Below are 20,679 nucleotides of genomic sequence, written 5' to 3'. Positions count from 1 at the left end.
TTTTGTTTCTGTCCTTTAGACATCTCCAATTTTTTTGCCATTCAAGTACGTCTTGGCCACTCACTACCAGTCATCACCTCTTGATGTTTGTAATATAAATTAGATAAAAACTGTAATTAGAACAGAAAAGGATATTGCATAAGAAAGCTGCTTCAGGAATTAATAACCCCAGAAACAGTTATTAATAACAGAGAAACTGTTATTGAGAGGCAGAAATTTTCATGGAAAGAACTAAGTAACAAAACTGGTCTCATTTTATTTTTAATTAAGCTAATAATTTCCTTTTGGTGTATTATTAATGCTAGACAAGAAGACAGACCAGGAACTATGCAATATAAACAGCCAAGTTCTCTTAAAATATTCCTGAACTGCTGTAAAATGTGTATTCAGGAACACAGTACTGCATGGTGTATCGAAATAAAAGATGTAAATTGTGAAATACTTCAGGTTTAAATCACCAGTATCCGATTTCACTATCTTAACTCCAACATAAACAATTACATTTAACGATCACAGGATTTAAATGGTTTGTTTACCGAACCATTTAACTTAAGCAAATTTAAAATCGTTTTACATTCAACACATCAAAGGGTTCTTTCAGTCACTTACCTCCCCGGCTGGCAAGGACAGTACCATCATAGGAAAATGTCAAGCATGAAGTGTCAGTGCCTGAAGCATGGGCTTGCCTGCAGTGGAATTTTGTGTGTACCTGTTTGTAACACAAACAAAACATTAGAAAATTTGCTTTTTTCAAGAAGAGACAAACATGTCTTTACAGTATTTTGTGTACTCTGTTGCTATTCCTAAATTTAAACGGAAAACCCTGCATTTTTAGCAGGTACCATAGCTCAATATTTCTATAACCTTTTAAAAATGTCATATATGTTTCAGAATAGGCTTTCATAGTAACAGCTTGAATGCAAAATTTGACTTTTTCATAGGTTTAATTACACAGTTCGCATTTACATAGTATCAGCACTCTTGGAAAACTCCCACTAGCACAGAATAAAGGTAGTTATGCCAGGTTAAGATAAAAATACTTTTTAATACAGTTCTCAACACTCCCTTAAGCAGGTTTATAGTTACAAAAAATACCAAAACACAATATACCTGCTTTGGAAAGGACTTAAAAGAAGGATTGGAAGAATTTATTTTTGCCAAATTTAATCCCTGCCAAAATTCATGGCTTATATAACAGAACAAAGCTCAGATATTCTGAGGTTTGTTTTCCATTTAGCTGCAACAAAATTCAAGTCTGGGGATGATGTATGTTTATTTTTAATTATTTCTACTTTGCCGATAATCCTGGAGGGAGGTAGAAATTACCTTCAAGTTGGTGTTTTGTTCTTGTATAGAGCTGACTTCTTATTTATTAAGACATTGTTTAGTAAAATCCCTAAAAATTCTATTAAAAAGGGAAGAACCTCAAATTAAATTCAGCACTTTCTTTCCTACTTCCCAACCACAACCAAAGGTCTCAACTAAGATGCCAAGATGCCTCATGCACAGGAAGGGAAAAGGGAAGAAAAGGGAAAAGACAGAAACACAGAAGAAGGAATTTAAGACAGGTTGACTCCTTTTTTTAACACCTAGTAAATTACACTTCCCATTTGCCCTCTTTTCCTAACATAAAACTAATTCATATAGTTGTAAAATACAGTATCAGAGAATTAAAAGTTGCCTGTGCAACTGTATCTCAGCTTCCCATTCGTAAGACAAGGTTTAAAACATGCCCTTCCTCACACCGAGGGAAAGAAGACAAATTAGTGACCTTGAAGTCCTTTATTTACCATAGTGATGAGCAAACCAGAAAAACATTCATAGAACCATGTATTTCAGAGGAGGGTTTGAACAGCATGGAGTAAGTCAGATTGAGAATCACACTCTGAACAGAAAGAGGACAAAATACTAAGCAGCTGCTTAGTTATTACTATCCAATCTATACATTTAAAGAGCGACAGTTCTATAGAATAAAAAAGGAAGATGTGATCACAAAATGCAAACACATGGACTTATTTAAGCTTGCACAGGAATCCTCAGTTACTGTATCTTCTAATTTTTGACTATGCACCTAACTAAGACTCTTTTCATGGGCTATTTTGTACGCACAAGACTCAAGCTAGTAACTAATGTTGTTTACCCTTTCAAATATTTGTCCTAAATTTCCTCCAAAAGCTAGAGAATCTTCATGTGATGACATTAACGATTGCAAGCTTATTTTGGTGTGCAGTTTTAGTCAAGTTTTGAGAGGAGTCACATAAGTCATTCTCTCCACAAATGACTCTTCAACAAACAAGGGAGGTCTTCAAACACTAAGTAAATGCTTCTCACAGTATTTGGAGACAGAATGTAATTGCCTACGTTTAGCCATAGTACTTGTTTTGAAATTACTGTCGCTTCTAGCCAATTGTGCATATCCTGGAGAAACTCTATGAACTGACTGCCATTTACAACTGTATGTCTTTGGTGGGGGTGTTTATAAATACAAATAAACATATTTTATGCATCCAATTACATAAAATTTTCCAAGTATGTGGTAACACATAAAGGATAAACTGTGAATTGGCTATCAGAAAATATTTTTCCTGTAATAGTTGTTAAACATTAAGAAATAATTAAAATTACATATTTTCTGTGTAAGAAATACCATGGAAGCTTGCAAAAACATCATAAATGGTTAATAATCACACCAAAAAAATGATAGAAAGATCACAATATGGTATTTAACTATTTCAAATAAATTGGAAAAATTTCATTTGGGTTCCACACTTGTCTACTCAACACTCCCATCCCTCCCTGGCAATGTCACACTGGCATACATGTATTAAAATAACAGTTTTCTCATTTTGCTGCGGAACTTAATGCAAGGGTGTTTTGGTTTTCTTTCATTTCATCCTCAGTCAACCTGAAATCCTTCCTTTCATTTTGTTTTAGATACAAATTAAAATAAAGAAAAATGTTTGGGGTCCAACCAATACCTTTTCTTTTATGTTTTACTAGTTAGAAACCCAAATGTACGTACGTACATACATACATACATATATACACACATACATATATCTGGGGTGGGGGGGGTGCAGGGGAGTAGAGAGCGAATTACATAATGTTTCAGGAGTTCTGCTATTTTCCTGTGATCAAAGATACTGATTTCATTTAGCATGAATTTCTGGATCAAACTTAAACTGTACTTTTCAGGAATTAAATGGCTCGCATTAAAGAAGTCACTCAGTATGGAGCCTTCTCAATGAAGTACCTATACTTCAACCAGTTCTTACCCTTTTTCAACTGTCCGATAGAAAAATAGTAACACACAGATATCCAAGACTCAGACATTATTTGTGCCTTAATCACAAAAACGAAAACAACTGAATAAATTTAGCCCAACTCCATCCAGCCTCCATGCCTTAGGATTTCATTTAAAACGAGACTTGTCTGAAAGGGACAGTAAGCTTGCACCAGCAATCTTCTGTCTTTAAAAAGAAACTTGCTCAGCTTACTATTAAAAACACTGTTTTCCTAACTTTCTGCAAGCTTGCCCTCCATATATTATTCTGCAAAGGAATATAACCCTGAACTGTAATACTAAATCAAATATTCTAAAATGATTGAAGGTTGCTCTAAAAATGATAGAAGGTTGAACAAGAAGTTTTTACATATACTGACAAAAGTTCGTTGCAGTTTTCAAAGAAAATAATGTTTTGGCCTCTGGCCTCTTAACATATTTAACAGATGTCTAATCGCGCTAACAAATCATTAGCAAAAAAAAAATTGTAATCAGAAATTTTCTTGCTGGAAAGCCACGAAACAAATGTACAAACTAATGTACACAATCCAAAAGTCTGATTTGGGAAGAGAAGGAGAGAGCATTGAAACACTAGATAAAGATGCAAAGACAATGAGGATGAAGTCTATCTACATTTCTCCCTCATTACCCCTCTCCTTTTGCAGAGGTGCCTGCTATTATGGAGTACTAGCCATGTGCCATACAAAATTTGACAACTTCATCAGTCCTTAAAATTTTTTAAAGGTTTAGTTATTTTGGCAAAGTCTGCAGTAACACACTATCTCCTGCAACTTGTTTGAAGTCTTTCTAGCAAATAACTCCAGCAATGTAAGCACTTTATAGCTTTGTTTTAGCACATGTATTTTTGTTAAGCCATTACAGCTGACTGGACTTGTGTGTGACATGAAATGACAGGCAGAAAACACGAAGCACATGTGAAAAAAAAGAATCAGTTGCATGTATCAAAAATAACTAGGATGATAGGGTTTGCAATATCGCCACTGTCCTCATAGAGAGGATGAGAACCAGAAGATCAAAAGTAAGCCAGAGAAAGGATTGGGGAAGGGGGAAGAGCATGGAGGGTGTGGGGAGGAGCGGTGCGGTGCCAGTAGATACATGACTGGAGCATCAGTAATGAATATCCTTCAATCTTTTAGTCCGCTCCAGTTTGCTCTAGCACAAGGAAGGTGTGCTCTGAACAGTGAAGCTTATCTCTAGAGATGCCCTCCCATGCTCACCTACCAGCTGTCCCCCCTCTTTCCCATCAAGGAATGCTTCTAATGCTCCTCGAGATAGCTGGAAATCAGGATTTACACTGGTTTCAAATGTGAGGCAGAAGGGCAGGACCAGTTGGGTAGAGATGCCAGATAGCTAAGTCCCAAGTCACATATGGCTGTTTCAGATTTAAACAGGTAATTTCACCTGACTAAGATACTTCCAGCAAAATAAATTAGCTGACAATGACAATATTCAGCTGCAGAAATGATTACTTTTAATAAACATAAAAGCCAACAACAAAAAGATAACATATTATCATGGGCTAGTCTCCAGGTGACAAAGGCAGAAGCTATAAAGCTGCAAGAAGAAAACAAACAAACAAACCAGAAACCTTCTTTTTAGTCACATCAGAGGAAAGCTGTCCAAACCTTTGTTGAAAGCAATCCCATCAGAGACAGCCAGCAATCTCAGAGCTGTGATCACAGCTGACAAGACAGACAGGTTCCCAGGGCGTGAGTTACACTCTCCAAATGGCTATTTCCCCGTCCCCTGCTTCAGTCACCTCTACTGAAGGAATTATGTTTGCTTTGCTCTCAGTCATAATCCAGAAAAGAAATGTAACTGTACTTTCTGGGTTTAGTATATCACTTACAAATTATCAGGTCTACATACGCCAGTTGAATTCAGGAATTTCTCAATTTTCTTCCTGACTAGGCAGTTGCAGACTGTATCAGATGCTTTCCTTAAGTCTCTGTAAACATGATCCCTGGTCTTTCAATTTATGTGACAGCTCTTCAATACCAGTTCCCTTGGGATAGAAATGGATGCTGTTTCAGTAATGACCATACTGATGCAAAACAAGATTAACTTGTGAAATTTGAGATTTTAGTGTTTACATGATTACGCTGTTACATGATTTGCTATTCTCTGTGATTTTCTAACTCAGTGACATCTACATGTATCATTAGCAGACCTGAAACCTTCCTGTCTCTCAATCCTAATTAACCAATTATGACTACAGTAACGCAACTTTATTTGCCATAAGCAGGACATCTGACTGCCAATTGTATTTAACTGTCCTGTATGTCCATTATATTCTCATCTGTTGCAACTAAGGCTGTTTTCTGGGTGGAGGGATAATATACTAGGGGACGTAAGTATTTGGTATTTCTTTCTCTCTCACTCTCAGCAGTGGTTCAACACTCTCCAATAATCTTTCACATGTATTTCATACAGAAGTTTTCCTAGGTATGTGTAATTACTAAACAGATAAGAGACCTGGCTCTTTTTTTTTTTTTTTAATATCCTGCAGTTTTTCTTGACTAACTGGATTGCAATGAAAAACCTACATAACCAGAAAAAAAACCCACAAATAAAGATAATAGGTCTATAACTATTTTTAAAGTTTGTAAGATCTTCGATCTCTTACAATGAAACATGCATTATATCATGGAACTATGAATGAAAATAAAAACACACGAGTGTAAAATGCTTAGTCAGAAAATGCTGGGCTGTTATGGAAAACAGCATTCTTAGAAGAGAAGCCATAGAGCCGTGTAGCCAGTCAAGATGAAAAATGATTTAGCATTTTCTGAATTGCAATTCATACAAAAAGTTGATCTTTATAGGGAAAAAAAAAAAATTCTCAAACATTTACACAGAGGCAAGGCACCGGATACATTTGACTACATTTAATTTTAGACAAAACAAGGCAGCGGGCAGGCTGGCTTGCCTTAGAGATGCCTCTGAACGACTGCAGGATGACGAGAAAGTCCTTCCTATCTGCCCATGCTTCCTACACCACTTAAAGCATTCCATTTCTAAGAATATTGCTGACCACAGAAACAATTTCTTCTTATGTTAATGCATGAAGAAAGATTTTAGGAAACCATTTTAGAAAGATGGCTTCTTAACAGCATCGGTAAATATTTGCCAAATGGTTTGAAAATGAAACCCCAGCTGAATATTTGGTTGCACTGTCAAACTTTGCATTTCAGAAAATAATCTATCTTGGCCACAAAACGGATAAATATTGCTAATAAAAATAGCTTTTGGAAACTATTCAATTGGCTTCCTTTGGGGATTTTTTACACAGCATGAGATAAACTTACAAGGATGTAAAAGAAACGTTCCTTTGTATCTTTTCATAACTTATATAACCTATCCCATGTTATCCTAGCAAATTGACAATTTTCCTCCTTTTTACTATCATAAATATGGCTTCTGTAAACAAACAAAAAGACTCCCTCCTTTTCCCTCTTTCAAAAATAAATTAAACACTCTTAGACTTGCACAGCTGTTGAAGGTTCCTTTGCCTTCCAGAAAAGAATCAAATCTGATCAACATTATCCTGTAAAAATTTAATTTTCTCTGCTTATTAATTAAAATAACATAAAATTTTTAAAACACGGATTTGGTTTTATTTATTCAGGTGGAAAGGTGAAGAAGGAAGAAAGCCTCAGTTAAAAGCGTAAGTGGTATTTTGCCATATGAAGTACTTCAGTGATAAAATGAGCATTCTCAACTCAGAGCCTCAGTGGTTTACAAATAATGTTGTATAAGGTGGCTGAGATTATTAGCTCAATATACTTAACACTGATTTTCAAGGACCATACATATTTGAAAAGTTTATTTAAAAGCCTATAGAAAACAAAAAACATCATCATCATTCAGTAAAGTAAGTTGTTAAGAGAAGTTGTTTTTAAGAAGTTAAAAGAAACTCCTTTTATTCTGTTACAGGTCTGTCGGGCACTTGTGGATGGTGGGGGATATGTATTTTTTTAATAAGAAAAGATAGTTTGCTAATTATCTGTAAGACACTGAGTTGCTAAATGCCCTCAATTTCAGTCACTTTTCACTAGGAATTTTACCTGAAGAGTTCAGTAACTTCAGCATTAGGCTCCAGAGTTATGTATGAGTAAAATGCAAAAGTAAGAAGCTAGGGCTGAGGGGGTGGGGGGGAGTAACTCAAGTAAACTATTTTCTTTCCAAGCAGTGTTCCTATCTCAGTTTCATGATTACTTCTTTGACATTGCTTTCTCACAATAATTTTATATAACTGAATAGCTAAATAAGCAAACAAATGAAAAACTCTACACATTTGTAAGCAAAAAACTGGCAAAGTGGAAAAAAATTTCAAAAATTGTTTTCTGCCAGTAGTTTATACTAACTGAACAGTGTTCCACAGGGAAAAGAAATAAATTACCACTTTGCTTCAGAATCTGTAAACCCAAAGTTACAGATAACAAATTTACTGGTTTTACAAGTAAAATATTACAGTGTTAATCACTGTTTCCTTGCATTGCTGAAAGCTCTTTTGACAAAATGTGGTTCAAATGTTTTCAAATACAATAGTGCATTTGAATTCATCTGACATTTAGCTCAGAAATTACATACTGTCTTAAATAACTCTTCAAATTTTGTTGTAGCATCAATTTCAACTCAAAAAACCCCTTAAATCTTTCATGATTAAAGACACTTGATAAAATAAGTCTAATTTAAAACCAAGATGTCACTGTTTCTGCAAGATGAGACTCTGGTATACTTGGATTTGATTTCTGACAATATTGAAATTACTTGAAAATGAATGTTTCCATTTTAAAACACACTGTATATTTATCCATCTATATGGCAGAACACTCTGTCGTAGCAAGCTTCCAAGCTTGCTGCTACAGAGGAGAAATCAAGTACCTAAGCATTAGGTAGAGTGAAAAAACTTCAAGTATCTTTTAGAAAAATGTGGCTTCCTGTTCTACAGTGAAATTCCTGAATATATTTCAAACATGGATCATTTTCAAAATTAGTTTTCCTTTTTAACAGATATTAAAAACAGATTACTGTTTAAATGTGAAAGGATATAATTCCTTTATTTGGAACTAATGTCTGTAAATCAATTAATCCGTTCTGTCTCATTTTATATGACTAATAATCTGATTATTAAAGCTATGGTAATTTAAAAACGTCCTAATCAATATCCAAGACTCTCTCAAACAGGCTGCAGTATCTCCACACCAATTTGTCTCTGAAGAGTACTGAACCGCTACAGAATTTTTAGTTCTGCAATCAGCCTTCTCTACTGTTGATGTTGCTTCAAATGTCTCTTTTCTCGCCTTTTCCTATTTCCATTTTTTTTACGATCTCTGTACTACCTCTTCTGGCTACAATTCTCTTTCACCACTAGCATCCTTAAAATTCTTCTCCATCCAACAGATTCCTTCCATTTTCTCATCCTAGCCTTCCGGTTTTATTTCAGCACAGTATTTCACACTCATGCCTGGCAACTTCACATTTCTCCATCAGCAGCGGCATCTTAGGAGCATAGGGAGATACATGAATTGCTGTTTGTGAAAGTCACACCTCGGAAACCTCATTTGTATAATTCACTTTTCACCACATATCTCCATGTTTGTTTCTTTCTTTCTCTCTCTCTCTCCATTGCTCTTTTTCACACTTTGGCTTTTTCATCCAATACCATCTTCTCCTCCATTCTCATTCCTTGTCAATCCCACTTAAATTCCTTCCTGAGTCTCAACAGATTTATCCCTGACAAATCCAACAATGCTACCCCATCCTCACTCTCATCAGCCTTGGAAAAAGTGCTTATTTTCTATTCCCTTTCTTCATTGCTTTATGAGGTCCAGTATCTCCTGCACATATTCTACTCATTGGCTCCCTTCTTCACTGTTCCCTCTGGTGCATGATTCTCTCAGTTTCACCGGTTATTCACCACTACTCAATCCCCTTGGACACTGAACTCACTCTACAAAGTATTTTTAAAAGCCTTATTCACAATCATGACTACCAATATTCTCATGCCGTTAAACTACCTCCCAAGAAAAGGTACATCATTCTGTGTCTGCTGAACAACTTAGTTCATCTTGACATCAATCTGTGAATGTTTAACTGGGAACTTAAACTCAACACGATGAAAGCTGATCCTGATTTTCTTATCTGGATATCGTACCTCCGGAATGTACCTGGAATATCTAACCTCTTTTAAGCTTTCATCATAAGAAAAAAATGTAAAACATTACATCATATTGTAAAACACACTGGAATAAATCCAATCAATAACCCATTGCCAATATTATTACTTTGACATCTTTTCCCTCTTTGTTCCCTTGATAAGGGTTCTTTACTTTTAGGGTCCACTGTCACCTCATTTCGTCTTCTTAAACTGCTGTTTACCAATGACATACACATATATTCTTCCAATAATAGCCACTACAGATCACTCAATCCTCAAGTACATCTGTGTTTTTCTCACATAAAGAAAAACAAAAGCAACAAAACCATTACTCCCTTTTCCATAACACATACGGACATGCAGTATACTATCATTTTTAAAAAAAAAAGACAAAAAAAAAAGAAGATACAAGTAGCAATTAAGTTTGCACACTGTCTTGCTTTTGTTTGTCGGTATAAATCCCTTACCAACTAGACACCAAAGGATGCATTTTCTGACATTACCACATGTTTCAGAACGAGAACAAGCAAAACTGAAGTCTGTTTTACACATGTGGACACACACAAGTGAGCGCATCCCTGCCTTGCTCTCCTACCTCAATGCAACAGCCAAGAAACAACAGTGACCTGTCTGGAGTACAGAAAACATTCCTACACTCCTCTACACTCCTGCCCAGTTTGGCACCACGGTTTCACACACCAAGTATCAAAATCAACCAGGTGTTAGCACACTTGTGACAAGCGACAAGCCAATGGCTGGCAATGCAATGCTTTCTGCTGACTAAAACAGGTGTCCCTACTTCTGAAAAACCACTCAGGCTCTTGAAGATGGTCTTGAATATAAGCCAGTCCTCCCGTCACAAGGGCAGGAACACACTACATATAATGGTTGTGCTTTTGCAAGCCCTGGCAAAACTGCCTCTATAAAGGTCACAGCAGTGTACTCTGAAGACCTCAAGAAGATGACGTTTGCTTATAAGTCTCGGGCTCAATCTGCTCTCCAGACAAGATCACAGACCTGCATACTGGTGAGGACAATGAAACAGGTCAGGGAGCTAGGAGACAGTGCCATTTATATGCTCAGCATATGTGCTGATCACAGCAGCTACATTTATCAGGAGGTCTTAGTGTCCATAAAAAGCACGGTCCGTGAACTGGATTTTTTCAGAATATTTCACTCTTATGTGAACTAGCACACTACTTTTGAATTTGGTCATCCTATCCAAACCTTAAAATGCGTTACACCAAAATTAAATACAAATTAAGTTTAAGCGCTGATTACAGGTGACTGCTTTGAGTCAGTCACAAGCCAAATCTGGAAGTGATACATATACATGCTAAAAAGTGAAATAGTAACCATAAAGGCATATATTTTTTTAAATTTTTAATATTGCTTAATCTGAATGAAAAATACATACACCGAATTATCTAAGAGTATCTTGCTTAAATTACTAGAGCTTTGAATGATTATACACATTCAGAGATTCTATTAAACTAGAATTTCGTCAGTTTGTGAGCATACTTAAGACACAGAGAGACACACTGTGTACGTATTTATGCATAATGTGTGAAATATATAGGTGGTCATATCCAAATCCTACCCAACTTCAAATCTAGTTCTCTATCTCATGAGAAATTTAGTACTTGGTTTGAGGAAAGCAGCTGTTCCACGGATGTATCTGATTTCAGTCTGTGTAGTATCACTGCAGTCATACATTAAATAAAACACAGCTGGACAACGCTCCACCTATTTCACCACCCTCTCTGCTAACTGTTTAGCACTAACATCTGTTGACAACAAACTTTAGGAAAGCTTGATCATGAAAAAATCTCTTTATTTTAAAATATTTTGCACTGGAAGAATCTTTACTTATTTGTAAAGAACGCCTCACACAGGTTTTAATTATGAGATTTATACTTAGAGTTGAAAGAAACTTGCTCACTGAAGGCTGTCTTGCAAAAATGTAGTATTATTACAAAAACTTTTAATTTCATATGATTCATTCAGTTCTGTACCTCATGCCAAGAGACGGTGCAGTTGTGCAGTTTATCTTCTCATCAATAATCATGGACATAAAAATAACTTTGGTTTATAATCTTATGAATTTTCTACAAATGCCATGCAAACTTTTTTTAATTAAAGTTAACTAGACTTATGAGACGTTCTTTAGAAACTGAGGGTGGTTTGTAGGGTACTATGGCCAATTATTTAAGCACATTTAAAAGTGTTTCCTCACAGAAGTGCACCCTTTAATGGATGCAGCCATGAAACAACCATTCTCTATGTAGAAATAGTTCGTTCTTTATCAGACTTCCTCTAAGTCAAGTGTATGTAACCTAATGTTACATACAACAGCTATGCTTTGCTATAATTTATCTTTTTTTTTTAGCTTCTCAATTTCCAACAGATTTTTTAACGTTTGCATTAAAAATATATTCCTTTATGTCATAAAACTGAACATATTTCAAAACAAACTGTTATTCAATTGAACTAAAAAAAAAAATTAAAATACTTTTGTGTCTGTTTCTCTTTGGTAAGTTTATTTTTTCTAAATTAAAGAGTTATGAAAAACGTCATGCACAACCAGCACAATGTTAAATTATTGGTTTCTTAGGCCAGTATCCACTTTCCGATAGTGGCCAGTGACACCGGAATACATGAAAATCCCATAACTCTTAAATGGGAAGGATTTTTTTATCCATCTTTTGCATTGACCTTTGGAAAAATTAGAAATTTGGTAATACTTAAAGTGACAGCAGCAAAAAATAAGCAGTAAAAGAGAAGTTTACTAATGAGGAGAATTGAGAAGGGAAATCTAAAATACATTTCAAAAGTTTAAAAATTCTAAATTATTATTCTAATTCTGAGATTTTTGTATCGTCTGAAATTAAAATTTCATTTAAAAAAACTCCTATTTCTAATCTGTTTTTCTATTAATAAACTCAAACCTAAAACCCTGACACAGCTAGTGCTTAGTATACTATTTTCTAAAATTCACATCACATTTCGTTTATGAACATCCTAAAATAGAAAGCTTTCTATAAGCTATGAATTGATGAGAAAAGTGAAGCCTGCGTGAGATACATCCAAATATGAAGCTGGAAGGTGATGAAGGGCCCATAAATTAACCCAAGAGATAAAGCACGCATATGCAGACAGAAAGTACCTAAACCTTCACTCAATATGCTCCACAGATCAGAAGTCATTATTTCCTACCTTTTTTGTTCTTAAATAAATCCACTTGCTCAAGCTGTAACAGCTTTCCTTTCGTAAGTATTTTTAAACATGGGAGGTTAAGGCTTCTCTAATAAAACAAACTTAATGACTAAGGGTTGTACAGAAATACTTTTCATCGCTCTTATGAAATTCACCGTATAAACCTGCTGTTCATCTCTTCACTAGCTTCAAGAAATTGTGACATACTATGAACCACAATGAGAAACATTTGGACACAAAACTAGCTTCCTAATATACACATCAAGCACAAAATTCTTCTCATAATTTACAAACTCTATCAGGCTCCAGACCAATGAGGTGTTCAGCTTGCTTCAGCAGTGCATATACTACAGTTATCTAAAAGCCTTTTTTCTGATAAGTCAGACCACTCTGGAGCTCATTTCTTGTTAGAACAAAATGTCGCATCTGTACTTTTAACTTTTTGCCTCTGCATAAAAGGAAAATTTTCTCTAAAATAAACAAGATAGTTTAAGAAGACTCTTCTACTTCTGTTTCCTTATTTTTCATTATCTATTTCTGTAGAAATAGATATTTTTCATTATTTTATGTATTTTGTGTTACATTAATAACACTACAATATTATTAAAGCAAATCATATTGCTATAATGCCTACTCTTTTCTTCTCAAATTATCATTTTTAAATTACTTCTGTAAGATTCACTGTTATTTTTCTAAATGGTAAATCAAATCCTTGTTGGATAAGCCTTTTTTCTTTAACCATACAAGAATCCAAAGTAAAATCCTTTATGCTATTTTCATTGGGGTGTGACAGACTTCAAGATTTAGAAACGCCTTTCATCACTATATTAGATAGTCCAAACATTTAGATAGTTCTTAACTATAAACTGTTTATTACATAAGAGAGAAATGCACTTAGAAATAAATACAGCAGGGCACACTTTATCTTAGCACATGACTGTCAGACTCTCTACTGCAGCTAGCTTCAGGGTATAGCTAGTGATGTACTGGCTAAACCAGACGTATACAAAAGGGAATAATATATGTATCTGTTAATATTTGCTGCTGGCAAGCTCGTGTGTGATTTTCAGTTTCTGGAGCAGAGGTCTGGCACATATACATATGGAATGAAAGGGTGGGATATTATGGATATGGAAAACTTACCTCAAGTTTGAAAGGGGAATATAGTATATTTGGATATCTTTCATCTTTTATTTACACAAGAAATTTCCAGATGTAGCCAGACTGCCCTCTTCAAAGCATGAAGCATGTTACATACTTGGGGGAAACTGAAAGATTTGTCTGCTGTTTAGCTGTAGTAGTGATATTCAGCAAATTAAAGAACAGTCACTGTAAATTGTTTCTATGAAATATTAATGTTTCACTGGAATAATTTCAATCCTGTAAAGATATCAATATGAACCGCAAATTCTATGTATGCAAAACCAAAACAAAATATCCAAATACACAAGTGAATATTCCATGGCGAAAACAATGAATAAAATCTAGCTGGTGTGAAAAGGGCACAATCCTGGAATGCTGTGATAGACCAGATACTAAAGACACACTATGATCTCTGCCTGGTAGAAACTGTATCTAAAAAGGCATACGCACATTAGTAAAGCTTTCGAGTAGACAGGTACAAGACATACATTTCAACAATTTAGTAATGAGAGCTATGTCTTTCGCATGTCGGCATATGCAAAACGCATCCTGTAACTCCAAAGATCCAACAGTCTCATCTTCCCAAAGCATGGGAATAAATCCCCTCAAAGGACCCTCCAATTAACGAAGAAAATATTTACAGCACGTCTCAAATCTTACTACTAGTTTTCATTACTCTGTCTTGGTAGCATCAGCTGTAAAATCCATCAAGAACAGCAAAATAAAGTGTACAAAAAAAAATTCCAAATAAGATGTGGGCTCTGATTCCTGTTCCAAAAAAAAAAAGGGTCACTCTATTTAGGCCAAAAAAAAAGAGGGGAAAAAAAGTGTTTTACATGATCTTTTTGCATTATCTAAATCTGCGTCCTTAGATGCACAGTATTTCTTCAAAATGGCTCCAATACTTGCAAAACTTCTCTCTCTGAAAACTCTACCTTAAAACTTCATACTGCACTTTGCAAAAGTAAAGCTTACAAAAACCCTTTCAAAGCAAACAATCACTAAATATAGAAATGTATTTATCTTACACCTATAAATCATGCAATTATTTGGAAAATACTTTTAACATGAGTATTTGTAATTAAAATGTACAGAGCTTAGATCTGCTTAACTTCAGTGCATACTGTGACATTCCACTTCTCTTCCCCTTATATTTTGAGGATAGGGTGGCTTAAGGGCGTGTGGAAAACAGACTATTGAGATTACCACTCGATGACACCACTTTTAAAGATATTCGTGTGGACAGTATATTAGTGTAATGTTGGATTTGATTATTATTGTGTATTTTAAGTTCTGTAAAATCACTTTGAGCTTTAACTAAGTAATTTAAAAATGATTAAAACACATAAATTATTCTAGCAATTTAAAACCGAAGCAACGTTTTAAAATGAGGAAGAAAGAAAATGCTCGCAAAGCAGTACTTCAGCAATGCTGTAGTAGATGCTCACTTTTCAGCAAGAAAGAACTGAAGAACGGAGGTAAACATACCACTAGTTCTTTTATGAAATAAGAAAGTAAAAAAATAGAAGTTAATCACAAGCCATAAAAATCTTTCCCCGAGTACTGAATCAATTTGTGTTTAATGAGAATTAAATTATGTTGAAAATCATAAAACTTTTCATCTTTCCTGTTCTGACCTACACCACACAAAAAGATAAATCTATCAAAGATATATCTGACAAAGTTACTTCTTTACTACTTACAGTGGAGCCATTAGATAGCTAAAAGCTTACAAAAATTACTCACGGTTTCTAAACAGACCCAATTTAATATAGCTAGAAAAAAAAAAAGAAAACAGACAAGATTTTGGGTGTACACACTGTTTTCTTAAAGGCATTTAAAAGACCTGACCACTCCTTACAAACTCTGTGTCCTCTAAATCCTTTTCAATATTTTTGCATCACAGCTGCATTGATATACCATAACATACGTGATGTGTGAAACTGAGAAACATGATGCAGGCTGCCATATGCAAATAAGTTGTTTATGCAGTTTTGGGCTGAATGCGCTCAGGAGAAGCTGCAGGGAAAATTCACGTGACAAGTAGCCTCATCAGGTAGTCTAAAAGACTAAAGGCTAACTAAGAACTTTAGCTTTCTTGCCCTAATAAATGCTATTTGTAATCGATGAAAAACATCTCATTTTTCTGTGGAAAATGAGGGGAGCTCTTTTGTTCATTAGAGAGATTTCTATCAATTTTAACTCTCATCGCATTTTTAACCCACCCACCAAGGGTACTAATAGTCTCTACAAAAATTACTTCAGTCTTTCCTTTATCTCTATGAACGAGAGACTCCCACTTCTACATGGGAAACCTGGGCACACAGAGGTTTACTGACTGGAAGACACACTTCCTTCTTGACAATAAACACTGGCTCCATGGATCAGCTTGTTACGCAACATGTATTACTGTTGGTCTTGCGAAAAGCTCGGAATGGGTAAGCACAGGCAAGATGAGGAATCTGAACTTATTTGAACTCCAGGTAAATCTAGTGTTTTTACCACACTGCCCTGTGAATCAGTAATTTTGAAGGTCCTGTCTCATTTTGACCACTAATGTTCTCCAACTCTCCATATTTGCCAGACGCTTTTCCATGTCTCAGAACATTTAAATTGAGAGAGTTCTAATGTGTTATGATTGACTATTTCACACTGCTTTTTCCACTATTCATTGGAAGTTTGAAGGAAGTTATTTTTTATGTCCTTTGAAGCTGTTATTTTAAGCCAAGTTGACAGTGTTCATAATATTTCAAACAAGCTGACAGATCGTTCTGCTAATGTGCACTGTAAATGCACATGTATGCGAACCTTAAAGAAAAACCGTGCACTGACAAAACAACGTACGTGAGAAAATAACACAGATTTATGACAAAACGAAAAAATCCTCTGAGGCAGCTGATTATAATGGATCATGACCATGTTGAGGAAGTCTGGAGAAAGGCACGGCAGAGTCGGAATGCATTTGGATAACTTCAGCATTAGGAAGTTACCAATGTCAGTGTCATGAAGACAAAAAAGTCTTCTTCCAAAAGTTCCAAAAGTGTTTTTACTCTCCCTTCATACAGCTGGGAGATTTGGAATTGCACCAAAAAAAGAGTGGAAACAGAAAGCTGAATGAAACACTCATGGTGTGCATTACTAGTCAGAACTAAAGAAGGGAGGTGATCACATACCAAAATCACATACTGAGGTGGCTCTAAGCGGCTTGGAAAAAACAACTAACTCATGACCTTAACTTCCAACAAACAGCTAGTTTGACTTCAGCAGTGATGATAAAACACGGGATAGAAAATATCTTGTTTCTTTCTAAGTAAAAAAAAATATTCAAAGAATTATTTAATCACACCATTGGAGCAGAGGATAACAAGCCTATAACCCGCAGTCAGAAACTATGGCTACTGTGGCAAGGAATATTTCTGGGAGCTTCATCAGGGAGCTTCTGCCACCTTGTAAAGCATCTTTGGGAATCTCTAGAGGAAGAGTGGCTTCCTACCAGCACTGCAGCAGTGTGTCTGCCTCTGATGAGTGCCCCTTTTGCCCTAAAGAAGGGCATTATTAGACTCTTCTTCCTATCAGGGTATCCACTTCTGCCCTTGGTACTGCTGTTTTCATGACCCTTCTCCTGTGGGAAAGCAGTGGCTCTATGTTTTCACTGAAGCAAAGAGAAACTTGCGTCCCTCTGAAGCAGGCTGTGTGTTTGAGGAGTTTTCACTCCTGTCAAAAATAAACCTAAAATCCTTCACAGACACCAGGATAACAGGCACTATGGATAGTGTGAGTCATAATACCTGGTAGGAACGCTTTCCTGGATTTAGTTTGTGCTGTTAACTGTCATATGCGGGAACAGTGGTATGGGCATTCAACAGCAGGGCGGAAATGTCATTTATATTTTTGCTTAAATACAAAAATGAATTCAGACTGTCAAAATAGGTCTTTTGCATGACGGTATGGTCAACTAAGTTACCTGTAACTTTAAACACCTTCCTGAATCTGTTTTTCCTGCTGCACATGTGCCAAATCCATCATTTAAAATAACAATGCCAAAATCATTCCTAATCAAGTTTAAGAAATTGAAGCAACTATTTTCTGCTTTCAAGCACTAGTGAGTTTTGTTACAGATAAAACAGAGCTTTCTCAACAGTTAAACAGAAATGCTGTCTTAGTTTTGACTTGAAACACAGTTGTACTGTAGTACAGTAAAATCTGTGTATACAGCTCTACACTTTTTTCAACAAAGTCAAATAATATTTGCTGGATGGGAATTTAAAAATTCCTTCTTCAAAAATCAGAAGTTAATATTTCTACTACGTATTTCTTCAAGCAGCTTAACCCTCACATCTTGACTCTCTATAGCTTTACCTATTTTCCTCTGTCACCTACAGTTCATATCCCCAAAACTGCACCACTTTGTCATGATTTAACATTTTCTTGTTTGCCTTTGCAAGCATCTCTGCATCCTGTCAGGCGAGCAAGTGCTTTCATCATTGAAGTGCAGGAGTCAATCCCATCCTCCTCTTTCTAAACTATACTTTGAACGCAAGTTCCTTTCTAGTTTGTTTTTTTTTTTTCTTATCCCTCTCGCATCCCTCAAATGTAAGATGAAGGCTTTTTTAAAATTTTTCATCAAGATGCCTTTTGAAACACCTGCTTTTAACCATACGAGTTAAAACGAGTCCAGAGGAGGTCCACGAAGATGATCAGAGGGCTGAAGCACCTCTGCTATGAAGACAGGCTGAGAGAGTTGGGGCTGTTCAGCCTGGAGAAGAGAAGGCTCTGGAGTGATCTTATTGCAGCCTTCCAGTACCTAAAGGGAGCCTACAGGAAAGCGGGAGAGGGACATTTTACAAGGGCGTGTAGTGATAGGACAAGGGGCAATGGCTTTAAACTGAAAGAGGGGAGATTTAGATTAGATGTAAGGAAGAAATTCTTTACATTGAGGGTGGTGAGGCACTGGAACAGGTTGCCCAGAGAAGTTGTGGATGCCCCATCGCTGGAAGTGTTCAAGGCCAGGCTGGATGAGGCTTTGGGCAATCTGGTGTAGTGGAGGATTTCTCTGTCCATGGCAGGGGGGTTGGAACTAGATGATCTTTAAGGTCCCTTCCAACCCTAACCATTCTATGATTCTATACAAAGAGATTTCCAGAGGGTACCAGCAGTTTTCGATAAGAATGTCCCTAAAAAAACAATTTTCACAAAAATCTTGCACAAGAAAAAAATTCTTCAGGCTTTAAAAACACAAATCCAAGGACACTACTGACTTCATTTCCACTAGGAAATCACTTTAGTCTTGCATTGTTATACAGGGGTCACCAGTTGGAAATTGCACAAGATGCACAGGATATATCTTTAAATTATTCATAATCACCTTAAACTGCACTCAATCAGCATTGCAATATGTCATCTTATAGACACAGAAAAGTTCAAAAGGAAAAGCGCATGAAAAAGCAGACTACCAAGAGCACTATTGCTAAAACTACACCAGAAAGCTTAATATTTCAATACTGTATATATTAAAATAAACAACATACATAGGTGATGAAAGCCAGCCTCTGAAAAATTTATTATTCTGTTAGAACAAGTTTACACTTAGGATGAATTCTCAAGCTTCATGCCATTAGGAAGTTTTACTGGGTTTATAGTGGAAATAAAAACAGAAATAAAAATAGATGACAGTCCCAAAATACAGGCTGTACTTTGAATATCATCAACGGGCTTTCTTTTTCTTTTACTTCTATACATTGCCTCTTACCTCCAGCAATAAATTTTATTCAATCTTCATGAACACTTCACTAAATTGCCTGTTTTCCTTTTTAAAATCAAACGTTGTGAAAGATGAATTTGAACAGATTAATGTAACTTGTATTAGTTCAGTATTATTTCCCCAAGACTTATGATGTTACTTTCATTCAAAGGATCCTGACATTCCCGCCTCATTTCCTCTGTAATCTTACTTTGGCTTTCAAAAAAAAAATGATCCTAATCCTATTTTCTCCTCCTATGCATGCCATAAGTACTTATCCCATTCAAGTGAAAGGGACTGGGCATTAATTCTTCGTGTATGATGGCATAAAGGCAGCATGGATTATTATTAGGATGATTAATTTTAAAAGCAGTAAAGCTTTGCCTGGTGAATTTGCGCTCAACACTGCAAAATTAAACTCCTGAAACTGGACTGGTTTGTAAATGATACTACACACGGAGCACCAACTGCTCTAAGCTTCGAACTACAGAGTAGTAGTAAGAATTGTATGTATTCTTTGTCAGTTAAGACTCATTACTACTGGAAGTTAAGTTCAATATGAACAGAAGAAATTACAGAGTGTATTTCATAATTTTAAAGAATTTGAAATAGTTCCCATCATGACTCCTTCTGACCATATTGCATTTACATAAATTGTTCACATTTGCCTCGTGTTAATTTTGAAACGTTGGACACTGTAACAACATTTGGCATTTAATTAACTGCAGCACTACCCTTACTCTCACCCACTTGGATGCTATTCTCCTCTGCCTATTATCTGAATGAATAACTGATTTCACTATAAAGTTTTATGAATTACTGCTTAAAGTATTGATTATCTCAGATAAAATATGGAAGAATAGATTTTTCCTTACCTAAGAACCAACAACAAATTACAGATTTTTCCACAAGCATCGTATCTTAAATGAATAATATTCTAAAATACACATACATGTCCAACTTTTTGTTTTTAAAAAAAAAGACTGCCAAGAGTTTCCTCAGTGTTTTGAACTGAACAGCAGCGCATGGAATGATCAGTTGTAAAGAAGCAGAAGAAATATTAAATTTTTCCTATGAGTTATGCAGTTTTCAGGGGGAGAAGAAATAAAATAT

General features: G+C 35.6%; 1 protein-coding gene across 2 annotated transcripts in view; it reads right to left on the bottom strand.

Moving 5' to 3' along the window:
• The window catches only part of WDR70 (WD repeat domain 70), a 143,099-nt gene that overhangs the window by 38,621 nt on the left and 83,799 nt on the right, over positions 1-20,679 (bottom strand). For both annotated transcript variants that reach the window (XM_086629167.1, XM_086629166.1), the window contains exon 11: positions 610-709. In XM_086629167.1, coding sequence (XP_086485293.1) covers positions 610-709 — 100 coding nt within the window. The remainder of the gene's footprint in view (positions 1-609; positions 710-20,679) is intronic.

The sequence above is a fragment of the Tauraco erythrolophus genome, chromosome Z (assembly GCF_009769465.1).
Source record: "Tauraco erythrolophus isolate bTauEry1 chromosome Z, bTauEry1.pri, whole genome shotgun sequence".
Classification (NCBI taxonomy): domain Eukaryota; kingdom Metazoa; phylum Chordata; class Aves; order Musophagiformes; family Musophagidae; genus Tauraco; species Tauraco erythrolophus.
This window is presented reverse-complemented; position numbering and strand designations above follow the sequence as displayed.